Below are 23,183 nucleotides of genomic sequence, written 5' to 3'. Positions count from 1 at the left end.
GGTGGCTCCTGAAAAAGACAAAAAAAAGTTTGTTGGAAATAGGGACAGCTTGGAAAAAAATACCCAGAAAGGGTTTTCCAGGATCCTGCTCTTCCCGCCGTGGGAGGGCTCGGTCCTTTCCGTTCTTCCTCCCACACCCTCCTCTTCCTGCCCCAGACACATCCGGGCTGCCCTGCTTCCATCCCAAAACGGGGGTGTGGGGTGTGGATCCCCCCAAAAGGGGCAAATCTGGGATTGTTCCCAGGCAGCAGCTTCGGGGTGAGCCCAGCGGGGTCTGACTGGGGTGGGGTCCTGCAATGACCTCAGGGTGTGGAACTGAGCAGGGGAAGGAGGAGTTGAGCTCAGGGAGGGGGCGGACCGAGAACTTACCTGCTCCCAGTTTTGGGGTCGGGGCGGGACCCCCCCTCTCCAGGGGTGCAGAGGGGAGGCCCCCCAGGATTGCCGCTGAGCCACGAATCCCACCTGCCCTGGGCCGGTCCCACAAATGGATGGGACGTTTTCCCTGCCAGGGCATGTGGAGAGCGGCCACCCCACCGCCACCCCCCAGTGCTTCCCAGTCTGGAGACCCCCCAGCCTTTCCCGCTCCCTTTTTCCCGGGAGAAGCTCCGGCAGAGCCGAGACCGCGGGGCAGGCGCTGGGGAGGTGCCAAAACCCCTCGGAAAAGCCTCTGGAGAGGAACTAAACCAGCTGCCCCACCTCCATCCCCGAGTTCTTCCACGCTCGGGAGCTCCGGGAGCCAGCAGGAAGCGGGAATCTTGTTTTTATTTGGGGTTTTCTTTTGTAAAAAACACACAAAAAAAAAAGGAAAGGCGTCAGAAGCTCCCCGGGGAGGGGGCGCAGGGCCCGGCCCCCCCAAGCCCCGGCTCTCTCTCTCGATATCTATTTTTGCATTTGTATATTTTTATATAGGAAACTTTAAGCGTTTGTATTTTAATAACCCTGTGAAGCACTATGAGCTCCCCCCAACCCCCCCCAGCCCCAAACCCACAAAGGATTGGGACAAAAAACAGGAGGTTTCTTAATTTAATGGTCAATTGGATGATTTTGCCCCCACCCCGAATCCCCCCAAGCCCAACTCCATCCCCAGCGGGGATCAAGTGCCAAACCCGATCCCGGATCCGGTGTTGGGATGTCCCCGGTGTCCTCTTCCCCAGGATGTCCCCATGGATGAAGGAGCTTGCCTTTCCTAAGGAAGCGCAGACAGGAGGGAGGGGGACCCCCGGGGGGGGTCCTGTTCAGAGCCTGGGCTGCTCCCCTGCAGTTTTTTTTTTGGGGGGGGGGAGACGACAGAAGATTTGGGGTGAAATCAGAGCATTTTGGGGGGGTTCACACCACCAGCGCTGCTCCCAGTGCCGGGGGGGCAGCTGGATCCCGTCACCCCCATTTTGGCTCTGTTGGCACCAGGGTCCCCACTCCAAACCCCCCCAGCCATTCCCGGGACACAAAACACGAACGTGCCTTGACAAGGGGGTGACGGGCTGGGCATGAGCCCCCCCTGCTCCCCTCCCGCCCCCCACAGCCCGCAGAGGGTCTGGGGGGGCTCTTGGGGCTGTCCCCGAGGCTGCCCCCACCTCCCAGCTTTAATCCACTGTCACCCCTTCATTCTGGGGGGGCCGGGGCCAGTTCTCTATGCAGCGGGGGGGGTCCTGGGGGGTCCAGTCCCCCCAAACTGGCAATAATTCTCTCCCTGTTTGATCTCGTCCTGTCTCTGTTCTGTTTTAATTTGGGGAAGGGGAGGGGAGGGGGGGGTGGTTTTTACAAATCCAGTGGCTGATGTCATAAACCCCCCCCAAAGGCGATTTTTTTGGGGGGGAAGGGGGTGGATGGTTTTTTTTTTTTTGGGTCCCAAAGTGCTATTTTTTTGTACAAAAAGACTTAGATGAAACTGTTAGTTTTGGGGGGCTCCTTTGTAAATGGGGAACGACGAGTTCTTTTTGTAATAAACACGAGTCGCTGGCGTTGTCTGGAAGTCTGCGGGGGGGTCCCTTTGAGGGGGGCACGGACGGGTTTTGGGGGAGTGGCAGGGGGGCAGTCGGTCGCAGAGTGGGGCCCGGGGACACTGAGCTCCATTTGGGGGTTCACGGGCCGCTTTTGGGGGGTGCAGTTGGTCCCAGAGTGGCACCAGCAGGGACAGGGGACACTGAGCTCCCTCCGGGTGACGCAGGGCAGGGGGCCAGGCCTGGCTGCCCCCCCGGATACCCCAGCTCTCTCCTCCCTGATGCGGGGGCAGCACCTTCCTCCTCCTCCTCCTCCTCCTCCTCCTCTTCTTCCTTGTCCTGCTCTCGCTCGGCTCCACTCCCACCGGCCCCGCGGAGGCTTCCATGGGGCGCCCAGGTGGGTGCTGGGGGGGCCCAGACGGGGCTTGGGGGGCATTTTGGGGGGGTTAACAGCCACCCTCTGGTGCGTGTGTGTGTCCCCCCCCCCAGGCCCCCACAACCTGACCTGCGTGTCCAACAAGCACCCGAGCGTGCGGGGCGAGCTTGGGGACGCGGGGGGGGCGGCGGCAGGCGCCGTTCGCTGCCCCCCCGGCCAGTGCTGCATCGGCATCTGGAACCGCAGCCACGCTCTGGTGCAGGGTGAGACCCCCGGGACCGGGGGGGTTTAGGGAGGGGGAAAGGGGGGCTGCGGTCTGAGCCTACCCCGGGAGGATTTTGGAGGGCCAGAAGGGGATGGGGGAGGATGGAGAGGTTTGGTCCTGCCCCGGGGGGGGGTTTGGGGCAGGATGGAGAGGTTGGTTCTGCCCTGGGGGGTCTTGGGGAGGCAAAAGGGGCCTGATCCTGGCCGGGGGGGTCAGGGAGTGGGGGCTGGTCCTGTCTGGGGAGGTTTGGGGAAGTTCTGGTCCCTCCCAGCGGCTGCACTTGACCTTGGCCTTGAGCAGCGGCTGCGGCAGTGCTGGGGAGGAGCAGCTGCGGGGGGGACCCGCACGGGGGGCCCCACCTGTCCCGCTGCCCCCTCCCGGTCACCCAGCACCCCGGGGTGACCGTCCCGCTGTCCCCAGGCTGCTGGGGAGGCGAGGGGGACGCCTGCCCCTCGGCCACCTGCTCCCCCAGCCCCGCGGGGATCCCCGGTGGCTCCGTGCTCCTGTGCCTGTGCCACGGCCACCTCTGCAACGGCAACGCCACGGGGACAGCGACGGCGACGGGGACAGGCACGGCCGTGGGGCTGGGGGGGGCCCGCCAGGGCCCAGGTACGGGGGGGCCGGGCGGGCCCGTTTTGGGGGACACTCGGGGATGGGCACACAGAGGGGACCCACGGGGGATGGACCCCCAAGTGGGGAGGGTGGGACCCAGAGGGGACCCGTGGGGGACTGGGGGGTCCGTGAGGGGGACCCGGGACTCACGGGGGGCTGGGGAAGCCATGGGATCCCCAAAAGGGTCCCCCATCACCACCCCGGAGACCTGGAGGGCCAGGGGGCCCCGTGTCACCGCAGTCTCTGTCCCCAGTGCCCGGCCGGGCGGGGACCCTGTGGCTGTGGGGTGCCGGCCCCCTCCTCCTCATCCTCCTCACCTGTCTGGGCATCCTCGGTAGGGACAGGGACACGGCGGGGTCGGGGGGACCGGCGGGCACAGCCACTCCCAACCCGATGTCCACTGGGTGTCCCCAAATGCCACATTCCTGGTGTTCCCAGAGTGCGGGTCTCCCGGAATGGAGGGGGGGAGTCCCCAAGTGTTGTGTCACTCTGTCCCTGGGGCGGGGGGGTCCCTGGTGTCCTAGTGACCCTCACGTGGGGTGTCCCGGGTGGGGTGTCCCCAGTGTCCCGGGGATCCCGGGCTGCCACATTCCCCATGTCCCCTGCTTGGTGAGGGGGGGCTGGTGGTCCCTGGTGTCCCCAGGTCCCGTGTCCCTGATTTGGGGGGCTTCCTGCGGGGGGGGTCCCTGGATGGGGGCGTCCCCCGTGTCCCCCATCCAGCACTGCGACGGACAAGGGCCCACACGGGGCAGCCACCGCGGGGGGGCCGGAGAATCGGGGTCCCCCCGGAGCCCCCCAGCCCGGACCTGCCTGCGCTGCGCTTCCTGCAGGTGCGGGGCACCCGCGGGACAAGGGGCACACAAGGGGGGTACACCCACGGGGGGCACCCAAGTGGGAGGGCAGATAAGGAGGTGATGCTGGGGGGGGGGGATGAGGGGACACCCACGACAGAGTGGGCATCAGTCCAGGGGTGGCACAGCAGCGCTACCCGGGGACACCGCAAAGGTGCCCGGCCATGGGGGTTCCTGTGCGCGGGGGTGCCGGGGGCTGGGGACACCCGGTGCCAGCTGTGTCCCGTTGTCCACGCGGGCAGGTGCTGCAGTCGGGGCGGTTCTCGGCCGTGTGGCGGGGGACGCTGCGCCAGCGGCCCGTGGCCATCAAGGCGTTCGCGGCCGGGGCTGGCCGGCGGTTCGCGGCCGAACGCGCCGTGCACGCGCTGCCGCTGATGGAGCACGAGAACGTGGCCAGGCTGCTGGACACCAGGGCAGCCGGACCCCGCGCCCGAGGGGGGCTCCTGGTCCTGCAGCTCTACCCGGCCGTGGGTCACCTCGGGGGGCTCAGGGGGGCCGGGGGGTAACGGGGGCTTGGGGGGTAACAGGGGCTGGGGGGACTTGGGGGACTCGGAGGGTACAGGGGAGCATGAAGGCTCTGGGGGCTCGAGGGGTGCGAGGGGCTGGGGGGGCTCGGGGGATTGTGGGGCTCAGGGTGTGCAGGAGGTAAGGGGGGCAATGGGGGGCAATGGGGGGCTCGGGAGGCTCCAGGGGCTCAGGGGGTACTGGGGGTTAAGGGGGCTCGGGAGGTGCGTGGGACACTCGGGGAGCACAGGGGTGGGGACGGGGGGCTGGGGGCGGAGATGTGTGGGAGATACTGGCTGGGCTCCCCACATCCCCTCCCGTGTCCCTTGCGTGTCCCCAGGGCTCCCTGCGCCACTTCCTGGGGCAGCACGTGGGGACCTGGGCGGGCAGCGTGCGCCTGGCGCTGTCCCTGGCCCGCGGCCTGGCCTTCCTGCACCAGGAGCTGTGGCGTGACGGTGAGGGTGGCACCCCTGGAGTGTCCCCTGCCCTGTTCCCCCCCTCCCTGAACTCTGCCCGGGGGTCCCCTTTGCCCTGTCCCCTAGCCTGGGCTCCCCTGCCCTGTCCCCCCGTGACTCCCGGTGCCCCCAGGGCTGTACAAGCCCAGCGTGGTGCACCGGGACCTGAGCAGCCAGAATGTGCTGGTGCGGGAGGATGGCACCTGCGCCATCGGCGACTTCGGGCTGGCGCTGGCGCTGCCACCCCGCGCCCAGGACAGCACCGGCGCCCGGCACGCTGTGACCATCCGGAAGGTGACGGGGTGGAGTGGGATGGAGATAGGATTGGGATGGAGAGAGGATAGGAGGTGGGATGGGGGAGTGGAGAGGATGGAATGGGATGGGGATAGGATGGGATTTGGATGGGAATGGGAATGGGGATGGAGTGAGATGTGACAGGAATGGGAATGGCATGGGAAGGAGAGGTGACAGCCCTGGGATGGGGATGGCACCCCAGACGCCACTGGCAGTGTGGGCTGTGGGTGCCAGCTGAGCCCTCACTCCTGCACGAGCCCATCCCTGGCACGGAGGGCCCTGGTGGCCCTGGTGGCCCTGTCCCCCGAGCTCAGGACCCCACTGGGTACAGGCGGGCACCCAGCGGTACCTGGCACCCGAGATTCTGGACGAGAGCCTGGACCTGCGGGCCTGGGGCCGGGCCCTGCGCCAGGCCGACGTCTACGCCCTGGCCCTGCTGCTCTGGGAGATCCTGTCCCGCTGCCAGGCCCTGAGCCCCGGTGAGTCCCGGGGGTCCTCCCGCACTACCTGCGGCGCCCCGGCCCCGCTGACCCCCGGCCGCCCTGCAGGAGCCCCGGTGCCGCCGTTCCGGCTGGCGTACGAGGCCGAGCTGGGCTCCAGCCCCACCGGGGCTCAGCTCCGGCGCTTGGCTGCGGACGAGAGGCGGCGGCCGCTCATCCCCCCGGCCTGGCACTGCGCGCCCCAGGTCAGACCCCCGGGGACCCCTGACCGGGGGGCCGAGGGTGGCCGGGCGTGACCCGCGGGGGTCCCAGGGGGGTGCAGGGGGTCCGAGGGGGGGATCCCCGCCTGGGTGCCCCGGGGTGTTTGGGGTGCCCGCGGTGTCACCTCCCAGCTGCCCAAAGATGCTGACCCTTGCCCGGGGGTTGTCCCTGTTCTGGGGTGTTACCCCGGGGGTCCCCAGAGGGTCTCAGGGGGTGCCGGGTGACTCAGGGGGCCCGAGGGGAGGTCCCTGCCTGGGTGCCCGGGGGTGTTTGGAGGGGCATCGCTGCCCAGGGGTCCCCTCGCAGCTGCCCAGCGATGCCGCTGAGGGTACCGGGAGGTGTCCCCGTTCAGGGGTGTCCCCATTCAGGGGTGTCCCCGTTCAGGGGTGTCCCCGTTCAGGGGTGTCCCCGGGTGTTTCCCCCGCCCGGGGGCTCCCGCTGAGCCCGGGGGGGGGGGGGGGGTCCCACAGCCCGGGGGGGCTCTGCCGGAGCTGCTGGAGGATTGCTGGGACCCGGACCCCGAGGCGCGGCTCTCGGCCGAGCGGGCGCTGCAGCGGCTCCAGCGCTTGGCCGCGGGGCCCGCACCGACCCCGGGGGACCCCGGCCCGGGGGCCCCCCCCCGCCAGGTGCGTGCGGGGAAACTGAGGCACGGGGCAGGCGGGGAAACAACGGGAACCGGGCGGGGGAGGGGCCACGCTCAGGGCCCTCCCCTGGGGTGGGGCCCCGGCCCCGCTTCCTGCCCGGAGGGGCCGCGGCCGGAGCGAAGGTGGGAGCGGAGCCCCAGCACCCCCCTCACCGCAGAACCCCCCTGCGCACCCCCAGAGCTCCCCTGCAATCCCCGCGCACCCCCAAATCCCCCCTGGGCGCCAAACTCAGCCTGCAGCCTCTTCTGCACCCCAAACCCCAAATCCTCTTCACCCCCAAACACTCCGACTCCCCCACAGCCCCCCCGTACCCTCCCTATTGCTCTGCTCCCTCGATCCAGTCCCGGGGGGACCCCCCAAAGCTTCCGTGACTCAGTTTCCTCTGGGTGCAGCGGGGGGATCCCCACGGCAGTGGGGGGGTTTGGGGGGGGTCCCCGTTCACGCCCTGTGCCCCCCCCCCCCCCCCAGGTCCTGGAGTCTCCCACCATGTGGAATCCTGGTGCAGGTACAGGGGGACACCCCAGACTGGGGGGGCTGCCTTGACACCCCCGGGGTCAGCCCCTCCCCCCCCTCAATCTCCTCTTTTCTCCCCCTCAGGACAGCCGCCCCCCCCCAACCCCGCGTACCCCCCGAACCCCACGTACCCCCCCCAGGTCCCACCGCCCAACCCCGTGTACCCCCCCCCCGCGGCACCCCCCAGCCCGCTGGTGGGGCCCGGACAGCCCCCGTACCCCGCTGGCGCTCCCCCGTACCCCCCGGGGCCGCCTCTGGTCCCCCCCTTGGGCCCCCCCTTGGGCCCCCCCTTGGGCCCCCCCCTGCCGCAGCCCCCCCACCCGGGGGTGCTCCCCCAGCCGGGGGTGCTCCCCTCGTTCCCCCCCGGGCTGGACAAGAAGGCGGCGAAGAAGATGAAGAAGAGGATGAAGAAGGCTCAGAAGAGGCACAAGGTGGGGGGGACGCGGGGGGGGGGGCACAGGGGGTGACCCCCAGCCCCCCCTCGGGGGCTCATGGCTCTGCTGTCCCCCCCCAGCGCTCTTCGTCGTCCTCGTCCTCGTCCTCCTCCAGCAGCTCCGACTGAGGCTCCTGGGACCTCCCAGACCCCCCAGAATCACCTGGGACCCCCGAGGACCTCCTGGAACCCCTGGGACCCCCAGGACCACTCGGGACCCCCCAGGACAACCAGGACCCACCTGGGAGCAGCCAGGCTCCCATCCTGTCCCCGTGGTCCCGGGGGGGTCCCAAGAGTGCTCCTGCTGTCCCCCAATAAAGCCCTGGGACACCCCAATGTGTGTCAGCGCCTCCTTCGCGCCGATGGGGGGCTGGGGTTGGGGGGTACCCAAACCCCCAAAGCTCCTTGAGAGAGGGGGCTGCTCCCCGTGCCCCTATTGCCCCCAGTGCCCCATGGCTCCCCATACACAATTCTACCACACCATTAATCACTCCCCAGTTCCCCCCCAGGGCCCCCCATTTACCCCCCATTCCCCTCCATTGCCCCCATTAGCCCCTGCTGTGCCCCCCATTACACACCATTGCCCCCATTCGCCCATTTACCCCCAATTTCCCCCAGAGCTCCCTCAGTGCCCCCCATTACTCCTCATTACACCTCCTTACCCCCCAATGCCCCCCATTCCTCTCAGTCCCCCCCCCCCCCAGTTCTCCCCACTCTCCCTTCGCCCCTCGCCCCCATCCCGCCCCCATTCCCCTCTCGGACCTCCGCGCCGCCTGGGGGCGCACTGCAGGGCGGCGGCCGCTCTGTCCCGCCCCGCGCGCGCGGTGCGTTTCCGGGTCGGGGCGGGTGTAAATCGGGCCGCGCCCGCCGCCCCCTCCCAGACCCGCGGCCGCCGCAGCCGGAGCAGCCGCGCCCGCGCCGCCGCCGCCGCCATCCCGCGCGCCCGCCCGCCGCGCTCCCTCCCCGCCTCCCCCCCCCTCCCTCCCGCCCTCCCTCCTCCCGCTCCGCCCGGAGCGCCCTTCGCCCAACGCCGTTACCGGCGCCGACACAGGTAGGCCCGACCCCCGCCCCCCCCCCCCCATCGCCCCCCCACCGCCGCCCCCCGGCCCTCCTCGCGGGCCCCCCCGCGCCCCCCCCCCGGCCGCCATCCGGGTCCGACCCCCCCCGGGCCGGGCCCTCGCGCGGCCCCCCCGCCGCCCCCCCGCCGGCCGCGCCCTCACGGCGCCCGCGGCCTGCGCGGCCTGTGCGGCCTGTGCGGCCCGCGCGCCCCGCGCCGCCGGCCGGGGGGGAGAAACGGGCTTGGGGCGACCGGGGGCCGCCGCTGCCCCCTCCCGCCGTCCCCCCCCCGCTCCTCCCCCCCCCGGAACCGGCCCGGGGGGGTTCGGGGCGCCGCGTGCGTCACATGGCGCCGCCGCCCCCCGCCCGGGCCGGGTGCGGGGGGGCCCCGAGGGGCGTGGGGAGATTTTTTTTTTTTTCTTTCTTTCTTTCTACTCCGTTTTCTTGGAGTTTATTTTTTAATTTTTTTTGTCGTTGTTTTAGTTTTTTTTTTTTTTATTTGAGGAGGTTTTTTTTTTCCCGCCCGGGCCCGGTTTTTCCGCCATCCCGCGCTGTTGTTTTCCCCCCGCCGAAGCGGGAAGGGAGGGCACGGACGGGCCCGCGCGGAGCCGCCGCCCCCCCCCGGGCGATCCGGGAACCCACCCGGGGATGCCCGGAGGGGAGGCGCGATTCCCGCCCGGGGGTATCGTCCCCCCCGGTCCAGGGGGGGCTCGGAGCACCGGGGCCGGTGCCGCCCGGTCCGGGATCCAGAGGCCCCTTCTTCCCCGCGGCGCCCCCCCGCTCTCCCAGCACTCGGCCGGTTCCCCCCCTCGCCGGGCTCCGGGTCCTGTTCGGAGCCGCCGGCCGGGGATCCCCCTCACCCGCTTTGTGATCGGGCCCCATCCGGGGGCTCCATCGCGGCTCCGGGGGTCGCTCCGTGACAGCCGCTCCGCTCCCGCGGCCCCGGCCTGGTTCCCCCCCCCACCGCGCGGGGCTGAGCTGGCTCTGGAGCCGCGTCCCCGCCTCAGGGACGGGCTCGATTCGGAGCCACGTCCCAAGCCCGGTAGCCGCGTCCCCAGCGTTAGGCGGGGGGGATCCGGCACGGGGCCGAGCGGCAGCTGGGGGAAGTTTCCCTGCGAAGAGCGTCGCCGGGAGCCCGGCCCGGGCCCGCGTCACCCCCGGCGGGGCCCCTTGGCCCCTTTTGTCCCCGGGACGGGCCCAGGCGCGGCCGGGCGGGCTCGGGGCCGGCTCTGCCCTCGCCCCGCTGCCGGGGCTCCGATCCCGAGCTCTGCTCCCCGAACCGGGTTGGATGCGGGGGAGATGTCGGCCTGAGCTCATGGAGGCTGCGGCAATACTCTCCGGTGCCAGCGAGGCAGCGCGGCCCCGGCCCTGCCCCGCCGCGGTTAAACTTTGATGGGGCAGAAGCGCTGGCCGAAATGGGAGTTTTATTTACCGGATTCGCATGAAACGTTCGGCTGGGGCCGGCTGGGCTGTTTTGCAACCGCTGCCGACTCAGGTGGTTTGAAACCTGATCGTGCGCTCATGTGGCCTTATCTGGGTCTGAGGGAATCGCCTCGGAACCTGCTCCGGGAGGCCCCGCGCGGGCACAGGGCTCAGGGAAGCGGGTGGGCTTTATTTTCTCCCTAATCCTGGCTTCCCAGTGGGTCAAAGCCCTGGGATTGGGGCGCCCGCTCCCATTGGGCAGCTTTGAGAAGACTTGGGCTGGGGAAAGTGTGGGGCTCGCAGGGAGAGGCAGGTTCCCCGGACCTGTAGGGACCACAATTAGTTCTCAGTGCCCCCTTGGGATCCCTGGTTGTGTCCAGGGACCGTTTGTGTCCCCAGTGCTACCTGGGGGTCACCCTATAGTTCTCAGTTGTTCCTCAGGGAAGCCCCTGCGAGAATTGGGGCTGGGAGGAGGCAGGGGCTGAGCAGGACCCTCATGGCCCCAAGAGTTGCGGGATCCAGGTGGGATCAGGCCAGTGCGGCCCTGGAAGTTCATAGGAGGAGTAACCAAACCACCGTGGATCAGCCCAGTGCTTCCGGGGGTGATTTGAGGGGAGAAGCAGCGCAGGGAGGCTGGAATCCTGCCTGGATGGGCTGGGGGGTGGCAGAGCCCCTCACTCACCCAGCCCCTCTCGCCCCTAGTCGAGGCCCGAGCGCTGCCGCAGCCTGAGCCGACCCCGCGCTGCCCACCATGGACACCGGAGTCATCGAAGGGGGTCTCAATGTCACACTCACCATCCGGCTACTCATGCACGGAAAGGTTCGTGTCCCCAGTCCTCTGTGCTGACCCCCGGCCTGGCACAGGGTGGGCTGGGTGCTTCCATGGCCGCGGGATCCCCTGGCGCTGCCGTGGGGTCAGAAATGTGCTGCTGGTGCCCAGACAGATCCTGGGGTGCAGCTAGCGAAGAAAATAATTATGGGGTGGGGGGAAGGACCTGATAGGAGCTCAGGTGGGAGCAAGACCAGCACAACTGGGGTAAACCCCAGTTATCTGAGGGGCAGATCTCAAGCACTCAGAAGCTTGTTTTGACTGTGAAAAGAGCCGAGTGTAGGCTTGGGGCTCCAGGAGTTTTTAAAACGCTGACTAATGGTGCTTTTGTTTCCATCCCAGGAGGTGGGAAGCATCATTGGGAAGGTAAGTGAGGAACAAACTCCCCTAGCCCTACCTTCCCCTTCTCCCCTCATCCCCCTGCCTCCCGCAGCCGTGCTGACGCCTCTTTCCCTTCTCTCCTCCCTCACAGAAAGGGGAGTCCGTGAAGAAGATGCGTGAGGAGGTGAGTCCTGGGGGGCTGCGGGAGGAGGGGGAGGCTCCGTGGGGCCTTGCGAGGGCTCCGCAGGCAGCGCGGCGGCGGCGGCCGGAGCGGCGGCGCGGGGAATGCCGGGAGGTGTGGGCAGGCGCGGCAGGAAGCCGAGGAGGAGAAGATGGCTGCCCGAGCCGAGGGAGGGGAGGAGGAGGAGGAGGAGGAGGGAGGGCTCTGTCCCTGGCGGTGGCAGCGGGGGATCCGGAGAAATCCCGAGGAACTCCAGGCAGCCGGAGCACTGAGGTGGCGTTTGCCTCCCCGCAGAGCGGAGCTCGCATCAACATCTCGGAAGGGAACTGCCCTGAGCGGATCATCACCCTCGCGGGACCCACCAACGCCATCTTCAAAGCCTTTGCGATGATCATTGACAAACTGGAAGAGGTGTGTCCGCGGCCCCCTGCAGCCACTGCCTCTGTTTATCCCTTCTCTCTGGATGAGCTGACCCCGGGATGAGCCCCGGGGGGCCCAGGGCTGTCGTTCCGCACGGGCAGCCAGCATTTCCCTGCCTGGCCCCCGATCTTTGCCCGGCACCTGCGCTGGGGCAAGGTCCAGGCAGCTCTGGAGCCAGAGCCCCGCAGGGACTTCCCGCCCACAGCGTGGGACAGGACAGGGCTTGGAATCCCCCTGGCTCTGGTCGTGCTGATGCCACTTCCCGCAGCACAGCCCAGGGCTCAGCTCTGTCCCAGCCCTGCCAAGGAGGAGCTGGAGGTGCAGCCATGTGGGGCTGGAGGGGCTGCCTCGTGTCCCTGGTCCTGTTAAATCAGGGACTTCCAGGGGGGATTTTGCTGCTGGATAACGTGTGTCCTGCAGGTGTTAGAGCCTCCTCAGGGCTGTGATGTCGACATTTTCATCCTGCTCCACTTTGGAGAGAGCAGGAGTTGAGAGTGTTCCTCACCTGGTATGGGACAGAGCTCTGTGGCCCCCACCTCACCTGTGGGGGTACAAATCCTGTTGCCCTTTGGATTTGGGACACTACCATGGGAAAAACAATCTTGTGCTGGCAGCTCTGTCCCCAAATCCCCCTGCTCTCACCACAGCCTTAAAGGCTGCAGAGCTTGGAGCTGTTAGTGCCGTGTGCTGGGAGCCAGAGTCCTTCAAGGGCTGCATGGCTCTGCAGCGCTCTGGGCACCGGCCTTGGAGCTGAAGCTTTGCTTTTAGTAGGTCAGTTGAGCCCTGGCCTTGTGCCTCCCCTCCCCCTGCCAGCACATGACCGCTGTAATCGGCGCCGGGATTGTTTTTCCCAGAGCTGCTGCCTTGATCCCTGGTGCAGTGGGAGGCTCCGTGCTGACCCTGGAGCTGCGGAGTCCCTGGGCCCCCCCTCAGTCCCTTGTCCCCCTCCAGCACCGATTCCTGCTTGGCTGAGGTGGGACCCGGCCTGGGGGCAGTGCTTACACCCATTTCCAGTGAGGCAGAGAGTTTGGCTGCTGCTTCCCCAAAATACGGCTCTGTTTTTTCTGGGCTGCTGAGGAACTCCTGGGAAACGGGACTGGGAAAGCCCCGAGGTCACCTTGGCCTGGGCCACTGGTGCCAGCGTCACCTCCCCGTCCCTGTGCCGGGCACGTCCCCAGCGCGTGCCGTCCCAGCAGGGCCGAGCCCTCAACACCTCCTCTTCCTCGCAGGACATCAGCAGCTCCATGACCAACAGCACAGCTGCCAGCCGGCCCCCGGTCACCCTCCGGCTTGTGGTCCCCGCCAGCCAGTGCGGGTCCCTCATTGGCAAAGGAGGCTGCAAGATCAAGGAGATCCGAGAGGTGCGTGGTGCCCAGCCTGGGGGGGCCCACGGTGGGGTTCAGGTGTCCCCAAGGGCAAATCCCTGCGCTGTCCCTGCCCCAGGGATGTGACATCACTGGGATTTTTTTGGAGCTCCCTGTATTTTTAGTGCTTGGCAGGCTGAGACTCTGGGCAGACCCTTCTCTGCCTGGTGCTGTCCCTCACAGCTGGATGCCTGGGTTCTTGCTCCCCCCTTCCCATGGCTCCTGACTGCCTCCTCACCGGCCTTTTCCGAGATTTTGGAGAGGGAGATGCGCTGGCAGCGCTGCCCTCGGCCGTGTCATTTAGCACTGGGGGCTGTTGGATTAACTCTGCCCGGCTCTGGTGGCATGGGGACTGGCTTGGCTTGGGTTACAGGGGCAGGCTAAGTCCAGGTTCCCCTCTGCTGCCTCAGGCTCCTGGTGACCGAATTGTATCCAGCTGGGATTAAAGGACTTTATTTTGGGGGAAAGGAGGAGTGGAGGGGGGGCAGTTTTGGCTATGTATAACCATGCGCAGGGTTCGTCGCTGAGGTCTCAGCCCTGCCCGGGGTCTGATGGGCTATTTTTAACCCTCGGCTTGGCAGAGCACGGGGGCACAGGTCCAGGTGGCAGGGGACATGCTGCCCAACTCGACTGAGCGAGCCATCACCATCGCTGGGATCCCACAGTCCATCATCGAGTGCGTCAAACAGATCTGCGTCGTCATGCTTGAGGTAGGGCCCCTCCTCGGGCCCGTGCCCTGGGGAGGCCGGTGCTGCAGGGGATCCCGCTGCCCTTGGAGGGGTGGAAATGCTGAGGGGGGAGAAAAAAACACAGCTGCTGGTGGACAAAGGGATAGCTGGGGATTACAGCCTCATCCAGGTGAGGCTTGGAGCCGCTTAAAACCAGGGTCATGCGGGGCCTTGAGAGCTGCTCACGGTGTCACCCATGGCCCTGCCATTCTCCTGGGTGTCCTCCCTCGGCCCTGTGCTTGAGATGGGGAAGAAATGGCCCTGCCCTGGGTCCCCCAAAGGGCTAGCTGGACATGCAGAGCAGAGCCCTGGGGGTGTGGGGTGCAGGGAGGGGGCCTGGTGCTAGCGGCGCTCAGTGTCTGACCTGCCCTCTCTGCCTGTCACCCAGTCTCCCCCGAAGGGTGTCACCATCCCGTACCGACCCAAGCCATCCAGCTCTCCCGTCATCTTTGCAGGCGGCCAGGTAAGGCCTCTCCTCTGCTCCTGGGGTGTGGGGTGGGGAGGGGCGGGGGGTGTCGTACCAAGCTGCCAGCGCGCCCCGGCCGCTCCACGTGCCCGTCACCCACACTGGGCCCTCGGCCTCAAGCAGCTCTGCTGGGCCTCGCCCTCCCAGAGCTAGCTCCAGCCATCCCTGCTGAGGGATGGCAGCAGGGGAAAGGGCCAATTTGGGAGGAGAGGGTACTGGAAAACACTTCTGGAATTAACCAGCCAAAAAATGTTTGCCAGCGTGGTGGCGGCAGTAGGGCTTTGAATCGGGCTGAGCTGCCAAACCCAGGCTCTGCCCCTCTGCCTCAGGCTGGCTCCAAGGACTCGCTGTGACCTCCTGTGGGTGACTGGCCCGGAGGTTGGGGGTTCTCTGTTCTCTGCCACTGGTTCTCGGGGTGCAAAGGCTCAGCCTGTGCCGTGGGTAGGGTTGGGGTGCGCAAAGGCTTCGTCTCGCACGAGGGGAGGGTGTCAGATAGGAGTAGTGTCAGGTGACCAGGCTTTACTCCCTCTTGCGCTGAGCTGGGGAGTGGCCCGAGCCCTGGCCTGAGCCCCCTTACAGGGGACAGGTCTCCCATGGGACTCTGTCCGCTGTAACGCCCAGAGCCCCCGGGCTGGCGGGGCCCAGGTGCGGGTCAGCTGCTCCCACCCTGCGGCCCCCGGGGCTGCCCCAACGCTCGGAGAAACCACGGCGACAACGCATCCGCTGCCTTCCTGCTGCCAGGGAGCCCCTCGGGGTGGGCAGGGCCTGGCTTTGTCAGTGGGGGCCTCGGTAGGCAGGGAAAGGGGGTCAGGGAAGGGGTGTAGCTGCCGCCGGCCTCCCCGAGAGCCAGGTCTGACTCTGCTCTCCCCCCCCTCCCAACCCTGCCACGCTTGTTTTGGGGACGGACCTGCCGCCATCCCCTTCCTCCCCACCCCTGCCCCTCTCCCTGCCTCTTCCTCCCCACCTGAACCCGGTCAGCCCCCCCCTCCCGCCTCTCCGACAGCTTCTCCCGCCGCTCTGCACCCCGGGGGAAGAGCCCGGCCTGGCCGGCGCGGAGCCCCCGCGCCCCTGGCCAGCAGTGGGGCCGCAGCGTGCGGACCCCCGAGGCGGGAGCCGGCCGCCTTCCCCGTTAGAGCAGTGAGGAGCAGGCTGCCCACAGCCACGCATCTCTTCCCTCCCCTTGCCCTTCTTCTCCCCCTTCCTTCTTTCCGCCCCTCTCCCTGGCCCAGGCCCGCAGCAGCCGCCCGGGCCCCGCTCCTGGTGGGCCTTGCGCTCTCTGTCTTCGCAGCTCAGAGTCGTGCGTAGAGCAGGGCGAGCCCTCGATCAGCACTGAGCTAATGTGGATGTTGAGTTTGGTGTTAGCGAAAGGTTTCGGATTGACAGCCCTGGAGACTGAAGTCCTCTAATTTATCCACAGGACAGGTACAGCAGCGGCAGTGCGAGCTACCCCCACACCGCCCCATCCATGTGCCTCAACTCTGACTTGGAGGGACCACCTCAGGAGGTGAGAGGGGAGTTCAGTCTCCACGGCCCGTTCAATCCTTGGCCTCTCTGAGACTGCCAACAAGGGTGGCATCCCCGTCCCCGTCCCCCAAAACCGACAACGGTGGCTTTTTGTGCTGTGGACTCCTGTCCACTGGGAACTGGACTCTGAGCCCACCAACCTCTCCTCACGCAGGCCACCCGGCAGCCACTGCATGGCAACGAACTTGGGCCAATTCCAGCCTGGGCTGCAGTTCTTCCGGTGACCTGGAAGTGAGGCTGTGTACCCCCCTCTCCCCTTCCTCTCCCACCCACCCCACCTGCCCGGCCCCCCCAGACCTCCCCAAACCTTAGCCAGCCAGGCCCCAGCCAGTGCCTCGCCCTTTCTGGGTAGCTTCAGGAGGAATCTGAAGTCTGTGGCTGTCCCTTGTAACCTCGGGGACACGGAGTTGTGGCAGGTCAGGCCCTCGCCTCGTTCCCCTCCGAGCACTGGGCCGTGTCGAGCAGTGGTAGCCAGCGCCAGCACTGACCTGTAGCTTGCCCGGCGACGTTGTCCTAGGCGTGCGGAGTGACGAGAGGACTCGGAACGGGGCAAACTTTTTTTTTGGGGGTGGGAGGGGAGGCGGGGGAGCTGCCGGGCCGGGGCAGAGAGGGGCCAGGAGCAGCAGCAGGGCCGGCGGGGGCGTTGGATCCTCCCTGCCTGCGCGGGGGCGCAGGGATAGCAGCATTGTCGGACTCACCACACCATAACATCTTCATCAAGATCCCAGCCGTTCTCTTGTTGGTTTTTTTTTTTTTTTTGGTTTTTTACTTTTTCTTTTTTTTTTTTTTCCTTTTTTTTTTTTTGTCTGCCACCTTTTTTTTGGGGGGGGGACGGCACCGATTCTGCCCACCCCCTCCCCGTACCCGCCACGTCAGGCCAATTCGAGTAACCGCCAGCCTAGAAACTGCTTGTGACAGCATTTATCCGTCCCCGCCTCTCCTGCCCCACTTCCCTCGCCCCGGAGAACTCTCCACCTTGGCTCTCTGACTTCCTGGCTAGTTGAAATCTGTCTGTCCCTGGGTGGCTGTCCGATGGTTGTTAATAGGACTGTTTTCCTCCTTTTGTAGGCCTATACCATTCAAGGACAGTATGCCATTCCACAGCCAGATGTAAGTTTTTATTTACAACTTCTTGTCTTGAAATCCACCCTTTTCCTCCCCCACCTTCCAAAATTTTCTCCGTGCTTTCTCCACTCAAGCTGGCTCAGCTTGGGGCTGAATACTCGATCTGATCTGAGCTCCCCAGCACCTCCCCCCCCCAAAAAAACTCGCCCCCCCTCAGTTGGCCCTCCTGCAGCCAGCTTCAGCCGGCCTCAGATCTCTCCTTGGATCCTCCCCCACCTCCTCTCTGACACTTCCCTCCTCCTTATTATATTTTTTTTCCAAACCCACCTCTCCCTGGCTTGGCATTTCACACCAGCTCTGGCTTTTCCTTTGCCCCCCCCTCCTCCTCCTCCCTCAATTCGGCACGAGAACCCCCCCCCCCCCCAGCCAGCACACGGTGGCTCTGTCACGGTGGCTCTCCCGGGGCAGGGGACAGCTGGCCCAGCGAGCAGGCGCAGGTGGCAGTCGGGGTGGGGGGTTGGACCCGGCCCAGCCCGGCGGGGCCGGTCGGGAGCGGAGGGACCATCCCGGCAGCGGCCGGCGCTGTCGGACACCTCCATCCTCTGGCACCCATCCTCATCCCGTAGGGGCTGATCTCTGCTCCTGGCACCTGTAGGGCAGCGAGGGGAGTCTGACGCACCAGGCTGGGGGGACAGGGGCTCTGAGGAAGCCGGGCTGGCACGGCAGAGCCGAGCCGAGCGCTCCGTGCCCGTTCCCTGCGCTCCCCATGGTGCCACCGGCACCTGCTCCCTCCTCCTGCTCCTCTCTGCTTCTGTTCCTGCGCTCCTCCAGCCCCTGCTGCACCGAGGGGGGTGGGCACAGCCCCCAGCTCACCGTAGCCGGGCCAGGGCAGCACGGAGGGGCCAGGGCGGGCGGCGGGGCCGTGTCCGTGTGGGCGCGCGCGGCGAGTTCTGGGCCCTGGCCTTGGGAAATGGCTAACGCCAGCCTCTCTCTTTCTCTCTCCCTCTCTCTCCCTTCTCCCTCCTTTAGCTGACCAAGCTGCACCAGTTGGCAATGCAACAGTCACACTTTCCAATGTCTCATGGCAACACTGGATTCAGTGGTATGGAAACTCCTTCTCTCTGTGTGCGTTCGCGTGGGGCCGGAGCCCAGCCCGGGCCGCTCCCGGCTCCTGTGTGGGGCTGTGCTCACAAAAACCCAAACCCAAACGCTGCCCCGGGCCCGGCCAGGTAACTGCTGCTGTTGTGATGTGTCTGGGGGCCGCAGGGGTAGGGCCTCCATCCATCCACGCTGCTTCCCTCCCTCCCTCATGCCCCTCGTCCTCCGCAGCTCTGCCAGTGCACTGGGAGACCCCCGGCCCGCAGCACCCGCTCTCTCCCCTCTGGCTACTCCAGGCCTAAAGCAGGCAACTGCTGAGTTGTACCAAATTCGCTGTAGATTTGCTAAGATGGCTAAAAAACACAAAACCACCTAAAAAAAGAAAAAAGTTACCCATTTGGGGCTCTAAACTTAAGACAGCCAAACTCATTGTGACTTGTATCTTAACAGGCATTGACTCCAGCTCTCCAGAGGTGAAAGGCTATTGGGGTAATGATCCAAACACACGATCTGTAGTTACTCTGTTGTGTATTGATGCTGCCCGGGGTCTCGTTCTCTCTGATAGATGCTGCCTGGATGGGGGGGGAGAGGGGGTCGAGGGGAGCCCCAGAAGGGCTGGAGGTGCAGCCTGGCTCGGCTGGTCAGGCCCTGGAGCACAGCTGGATAGTGGAGAGCAGCAGGTCTGGGTGGAGGCTCGGCTGTCCCAGCGAGCTGTGGGCCCTGAGCTTTAACCTCCCCACCCCAAAAAACACACAGAGGGGAGCAACCCCCAGCTGAGGAGGTGCTGGAGCTGTCAGGAGCCGGAGCTGCCCCGGGAGTGGGGGGACAGCACCGGGTGTCACCTGCTGTGTCCCCCTGCACAGCCCTGGCGCAAGGCCTCGAGGCTGCCGCCGCTCCCTCTCACAGGGAGTGAGCTGGGAAGGGGGGGAAAAGTGGAAAAATGTGTTCAAAACGCCCCTGGCACACGAGCTCAGCCCTGTGTGGGGTGTGAGCAGCCTCCCAGCGCCCGCTGGCATAGCACGGCCCTGCCGGGCTGCAGGGAGGAGGAGGAGGAGGAGTTGGGGTAATGTAGCCTTTGGAAGCCAGAGCGGGAGTGGAGCCGAGTGTCTGGCTGGAGCCCCCCAGTGCAGCCCCCTGCTCTGGGATTGTCCCACCTTGATGGAGAATCCACACGGGGAGGGGACAAAGAGAGGAGAACTCCTGGGTGAGCAAGGAGAGAAGGAAGCTGGGGTGGGGAGCAGCAGGATTCAGAGTAACCTCCCAGCCTGCTGTGCCCTCCCTGCCTGCTCGGAGCCCTCCCAGGCAGCCTGAACCTGGCAGCACTTGGGGTGCTGCACCCCCTGCCTGCCCCTGCCCTCACCTGGGCCCCCTCTCTGTCTCCGAGCAGGTTTGGATGCCTCTGCCCAAACCACCTCCCATGAACTCACCATTCCAAATGATGTGAGTATCCTGTGGGGTTTGGGGGTGGGGGGCGGCTGTTCCTCAGCTCTGAGGGTCCCTGGGGTCTGCCCCTCTCACAGGGGCTGTGGGGTGCCTGTCCTTGGCTTTAAGGCTGTGCTGGGCTCGTGGCTGCATCCCAAACCACCTCCTGGGGCCGCTCTGGCTGCTGCCACATCCCTGGTCCCTGTTCCAGTGATCTTCAAGGCAAAAAAAGCCCTTTCTCAATCCCTTAAACTCCCCTTTTCCAGCTCCTTAATGCCACAGCCCCAGGAGTCCCACAATCATGGAACTATTAAGGCTGGGAAAGGCCTTTAAGGTCACCAAGTCCAACTGTCCCTCCCACTGAACTGTCCCCAAGGGCCACATCCACACCATTTTGGACGCCTCCAAGAACGTGCCCTCCCTCCCCTCCTGCCCTGGGCAGCCTGTGGGGTTGGCACAGCCCTTTCCCCCCCCCCATATCCCACCCTGAGGGAGGTGCCAGGGCAGGGATGAGGCCGAGTTAACCCCTTTGTGTCTCTTCCCAGCTGATTGGCTGCATCATCGGACGTCAGGGTGCCAAGATCAACGAGATCCGCCAGATGTCCGGGGCTCAGATCAAGATTGCCAACCCCGTGGAAGGCTCTACTGACAGGCAGGTGACCATAACTGGATCTGCAGCGAGCATCAGCCTGGCCCAGTATCTAATTAATGTCAGGTGAGTCCCCGCTGACGACCTCCTGGGGTCCCCTCCCTCCCCGTGCCCTGCATGAGGGGAAGGGGTTTCCTCTCCCCCGTGTGTCCCCCGTCCCCTGTCCCCTCCCCGTGCCTGCTGTCCCGGTGTCCCCGCTGCCATCGCCTCCAGGAACGCTGCAGGGTGATGGATGGGGCTGGGGGGAGCCCAGCCCTGCAGAACCTCCTGAGGGGTGGCAGGAGGGGCTGCCCAGCCCTGTCCCGGTGGGATGCTGCCATCCCAGAGAGCTGCCGGTGCTGCTGGCAGCACCTGACTCTGCCCTGGGGCCGTGGGGGGCCTGGCATGGCTCGGGCTGCCCCGTTGGTATCCCTGTGTCCCCTGTTCCCTGCCTGCAGCGGGGAGTGCATCCCCTGGCTGAGAGGGGCTGGAGGTCCTGGGGCTGTGTCCCTGCTCGGCAGAGCAGCAGCTGCCCATGGTTTTCTCTGGATTTTGGCTCCTTCTGGCACAAGGGGGGACCTTGGGGGCCAAGCCGGGCTCCTCCTGGGGGGTGTGGGGGTCCCATGTGTGGCTGGGCCAGGCCTGGCAGCACCATCCCTTCCCTCCCTCCCTCCCTACTCCTTCCCTCCCTCCCTCCCTCCTCCTTCTCCCCCAGCTCGGCTCCTGCGCCGTTTTTCGCTGTTTGTCCTGTGCTTTTTTTTCGCATTTTGTGCTGTTCCTTCCCTCCCACCCACACCCGTGTTTTTTTTTTCCCTTTTTTTCTTTTTTTTTTTTTTTTTTTTTTTTTGTTGTTGTTTTCCTTTTCTCCTCTGTTACAGTTTAGAAAGCGCTAAACCCTCCTCCCAGGCAGCCTCCGTCACGATCCCTGACCACCTCAGCATCAACCTCTCTCAACCCTCCACCCCTTCTTCTTCTTCCTCCTCCACCACCACCCCCTCGCTCGCCACCGCGGGGGCCTCCGACGCACCCTCCAGCCTCCCCAACCCTCTTCCGACCGCCCCTTGTGTCTCCAGTCTGCTTGGCATGAAACCTGTCCCTCTCCTGGCGCTAAATGTCGTGTCTGCGGCCAAAGGCGCCGCGGCGCCCGCCGTGCCCTGTGTCACTAACAAACTCAAAGCGGAGAAGCAAAGGTTTTCCCCGTACTGAGGCTGCTCCAGGGGGTGGCAGCACCGGGACCCCGTAGAGGAGACTTGGAACAGCAATTTTTTTCTCTATTTTTTCCTTTTTTTTTTTTTTTTTTTTTTAATTATTTTTTTGGGTTTTTTAAGTTTTCCTTTTTACTCAGCTCATGCTGCCCTGGCAGCAGCAGAGTTTTTCTTGCCGGCCGAGAGACTGTGTCCCTTTGTCCTGTGATGGTCACAACTCCTTCTCTGCCTGCCTGTAGTTGTTGCTTGTTACTTTTTTTTTTTTTTTTTTTCCATTTCTCCTCCTTTTCCCATTTTTTTTTTTTGAGTAGTTGGGGCGCAGTTGTGGGGTGGGATGGGGGGGTGGAGGGAGGGAAGGGACTCTGATTTTTTTGGGGGGAGGGGGAACTGCATCCCCGGTGCCCTGGGGGCCTCACCTGTCCTCTCTTAACTGTCTGTACCTGTAATAAAGTTGCCACGGTGAGAATCTGATCTGGTAGATCTGTGCCACAGCGGGGGCCCGGCCCGGGGGTCCCCCTGCCTGAGGGGGGTCTCTCCCGCCACCCACAGCCCCCAAACCCGCAGTGAGGGACGAGCCCGGAGCCACCACGGGCGTGGCCGGCGGGGCTGGAGGGTGGGCTGCCCCTGGGGGGTCCCTGCTGGCTCAGGGCCCCTGTGCAGTGTCTGTGTGTCCCCTGCACCCCCTGCCACCCCGGAGGGCCCTGCTGCGGTCCCCCCTTTCCCCGCGCTCCCCTTCCTCTGCTGCCTCCTCCCTGCCCCGCCTGGGAGACCCCAGGGACTCCCCCTCCCCAAACCCTGGGAGCAGCGTCCGCCACGCTCAGCCCAGACCCCCCCTGGACCCTTCCAGCGCCGTTTTGGGGCGGGAGGGCACCTCCCTTTCCTGGCTGCTTGTGCAAACCCCCAAACCCGTCCTGAGGGGGGTCCCCTGCGGGGCCGCTCCCCAAGGGGCCGTCGCCTCTCCGAGGGCGCGCCCCGTCCCCGTTGCGGTGCTGGGGGGTCCCTGTGCCGCCCTTCCCACCGTGGGGGTCCCTCTGACGCCCTTTTCTCGTTGCAGGCTCTCCTCGGAGACCGGGGGCATGGGCAGCAGTTAGGGGGGCCCCGGACCCCCCCGCCTCGCCATCCATCTGCGGCCCCTTAGCACCGACCCAGGTTTTAAACTAGTTTGTACATTTTCGGTTCCTCCAGCCTCGCGCCACTCACCAGGTTCAGTTTGTTTCAAAACAATTTTTTTTTTTTTGGTTTTTTTGTTTTTGTTCTGTTTTTCGGGGTTATATTTTTTTTTTTTTCTCCTCTTGAATTAAAAGCATTTTAATTCCTTCGTTCAGCTCTTAAAACTGCTGAACCCCAAATCTTAGTTTTATAAAGCTTCTCTCTCCTCTCCCCACCCTCCCCAGCACCTTCTCCCCTCCTCTCCCCGTTTTTTCGGCTCATGAAGTTTCTGTTTTTGTCATTAAATGTAAGAGTGGAAGAAAAACGAAAAAAAAGCAAAAAAAAACAACAAAAAAATATTTCAGTTTAGTTCTGTAACGTCAGGAAATTTTTCAAAAAAAAACTGAATAAAAAGATGGACTGGAGCTTTTCCTTGTGAATAGAACCTGCAGGATATTTTGGTTAATGGATCTGCCTGTCTCAGTCTTTATTTGAACCGCCCCTGGCTCTTCCTAGTGCTCCCAGTATGACCCAGTTTGGTTCTGGAGAGGGATTAACCCCCTCAGCTGGTGTTTGGGATCCTTCCAGAGGGTGGAGAACCAACCCAGTGCTCCCAGTATGGCCCAGTTGGGTCTTGGAGTCCCACTGGAATGGGATAAGCCAGTCCTGGGGCAGGAACTTGGACCCTCCAGATGAATTTTCAGAGGGTCTTTCCCATTT

General features: G+C 65.3%; 2 protein-coding genes across 5 annotated transcripts; both read left to right on the top strand.

Moving 5' to 3' along the window:
- Positions 1-2,321: 2,321 nt before the first annotated feature.
- Positions 2,322-9,561, top strand: AMHR2 (anti-Mullerian hormone receptor type 2; the record flags this gene model as incomplete). The annotated part of the gene is given in 17 exon segments (XM_082299068.1): positions 2,322-2,334; positions 2,427-2,576; positions 2,999-3,156; positions 3,461-3,524; positions 3,834-3,850; positions 3,852-3,904; positions 3,906-4,020; positions 4,284-4,508; positions 4,886-5,000; positions 5,134-5,294; positions 5,626-5,979; positions 6,466-6,621; positions 7,108-7,144; positions 7,242-7,583; positions 7,667-7,960; positions 8,637-8,828; positions 9,431-9,561. Coding segments are annotated over 17 exon segments (2,577 nt in total).
- Positions 8,476-22,933, top strand: PCBP2 (poly(rC) binding protein 2). 4 transcript variants are annotated; one of them, XM_082299031.1, is made up of 15 exons: positions 8,476-8,636; positions 10,766-10,883; positions 11,235-11,258; positions 11,365-11,397; positions 11,689-11,805; positions 13,044-13,175; positions 13,760-13,888; positions 14,295-14,369; positions 15,790-15,876; positions 16,965-17,006; positions 17,991-18,063; positions 18,510-18,548; positions 19,447-19,499; positions 20,027-20,196; positions 22,369-22,933. In XM_082299031.1, the coding sequence occupies exons 2-15, from the start codon at positions 10,815-10,817 to the stop codon at positions 22,403-22,405; spliced, it is 1,080 nt and encodes a 359-aa protein (XP_082155157.1). In that variant the 5' UTR covers positions 8,476-8,636; positions 10,766-10,814; the 3' UTR covers positions 22,406-22,933. The 4 variants fall into 4 exon arrangements, with proteins under 4 accessions (XP_082155157.1, XP_082155159.1, XP_082155158.1 ...); XM_082299033.1 differs by lacking the exon at positions 15,790-15,876; XM_082299032.1 differs by lacking the exon at positions 18,510-18,548.
- Positions 22,934-23,183: the final 250 nt, after the last annotated feature.

This window comes from Coloeus monedula (genome assembly GCF_965178545.1).
Source record: "Coloeus monedula genome assembly, chromosome: 30".
Taxonomy (NCBI): Eukaryota; Metazoa; Chordata; class Aves; order Passeriformes; family Corvidae; genus Coloeus; species Coloeus monedula.
Note: the sequence above shows the minus strand (reverse complement) of the source record. Positions and strands in the feature narration are given on the sequence as shown.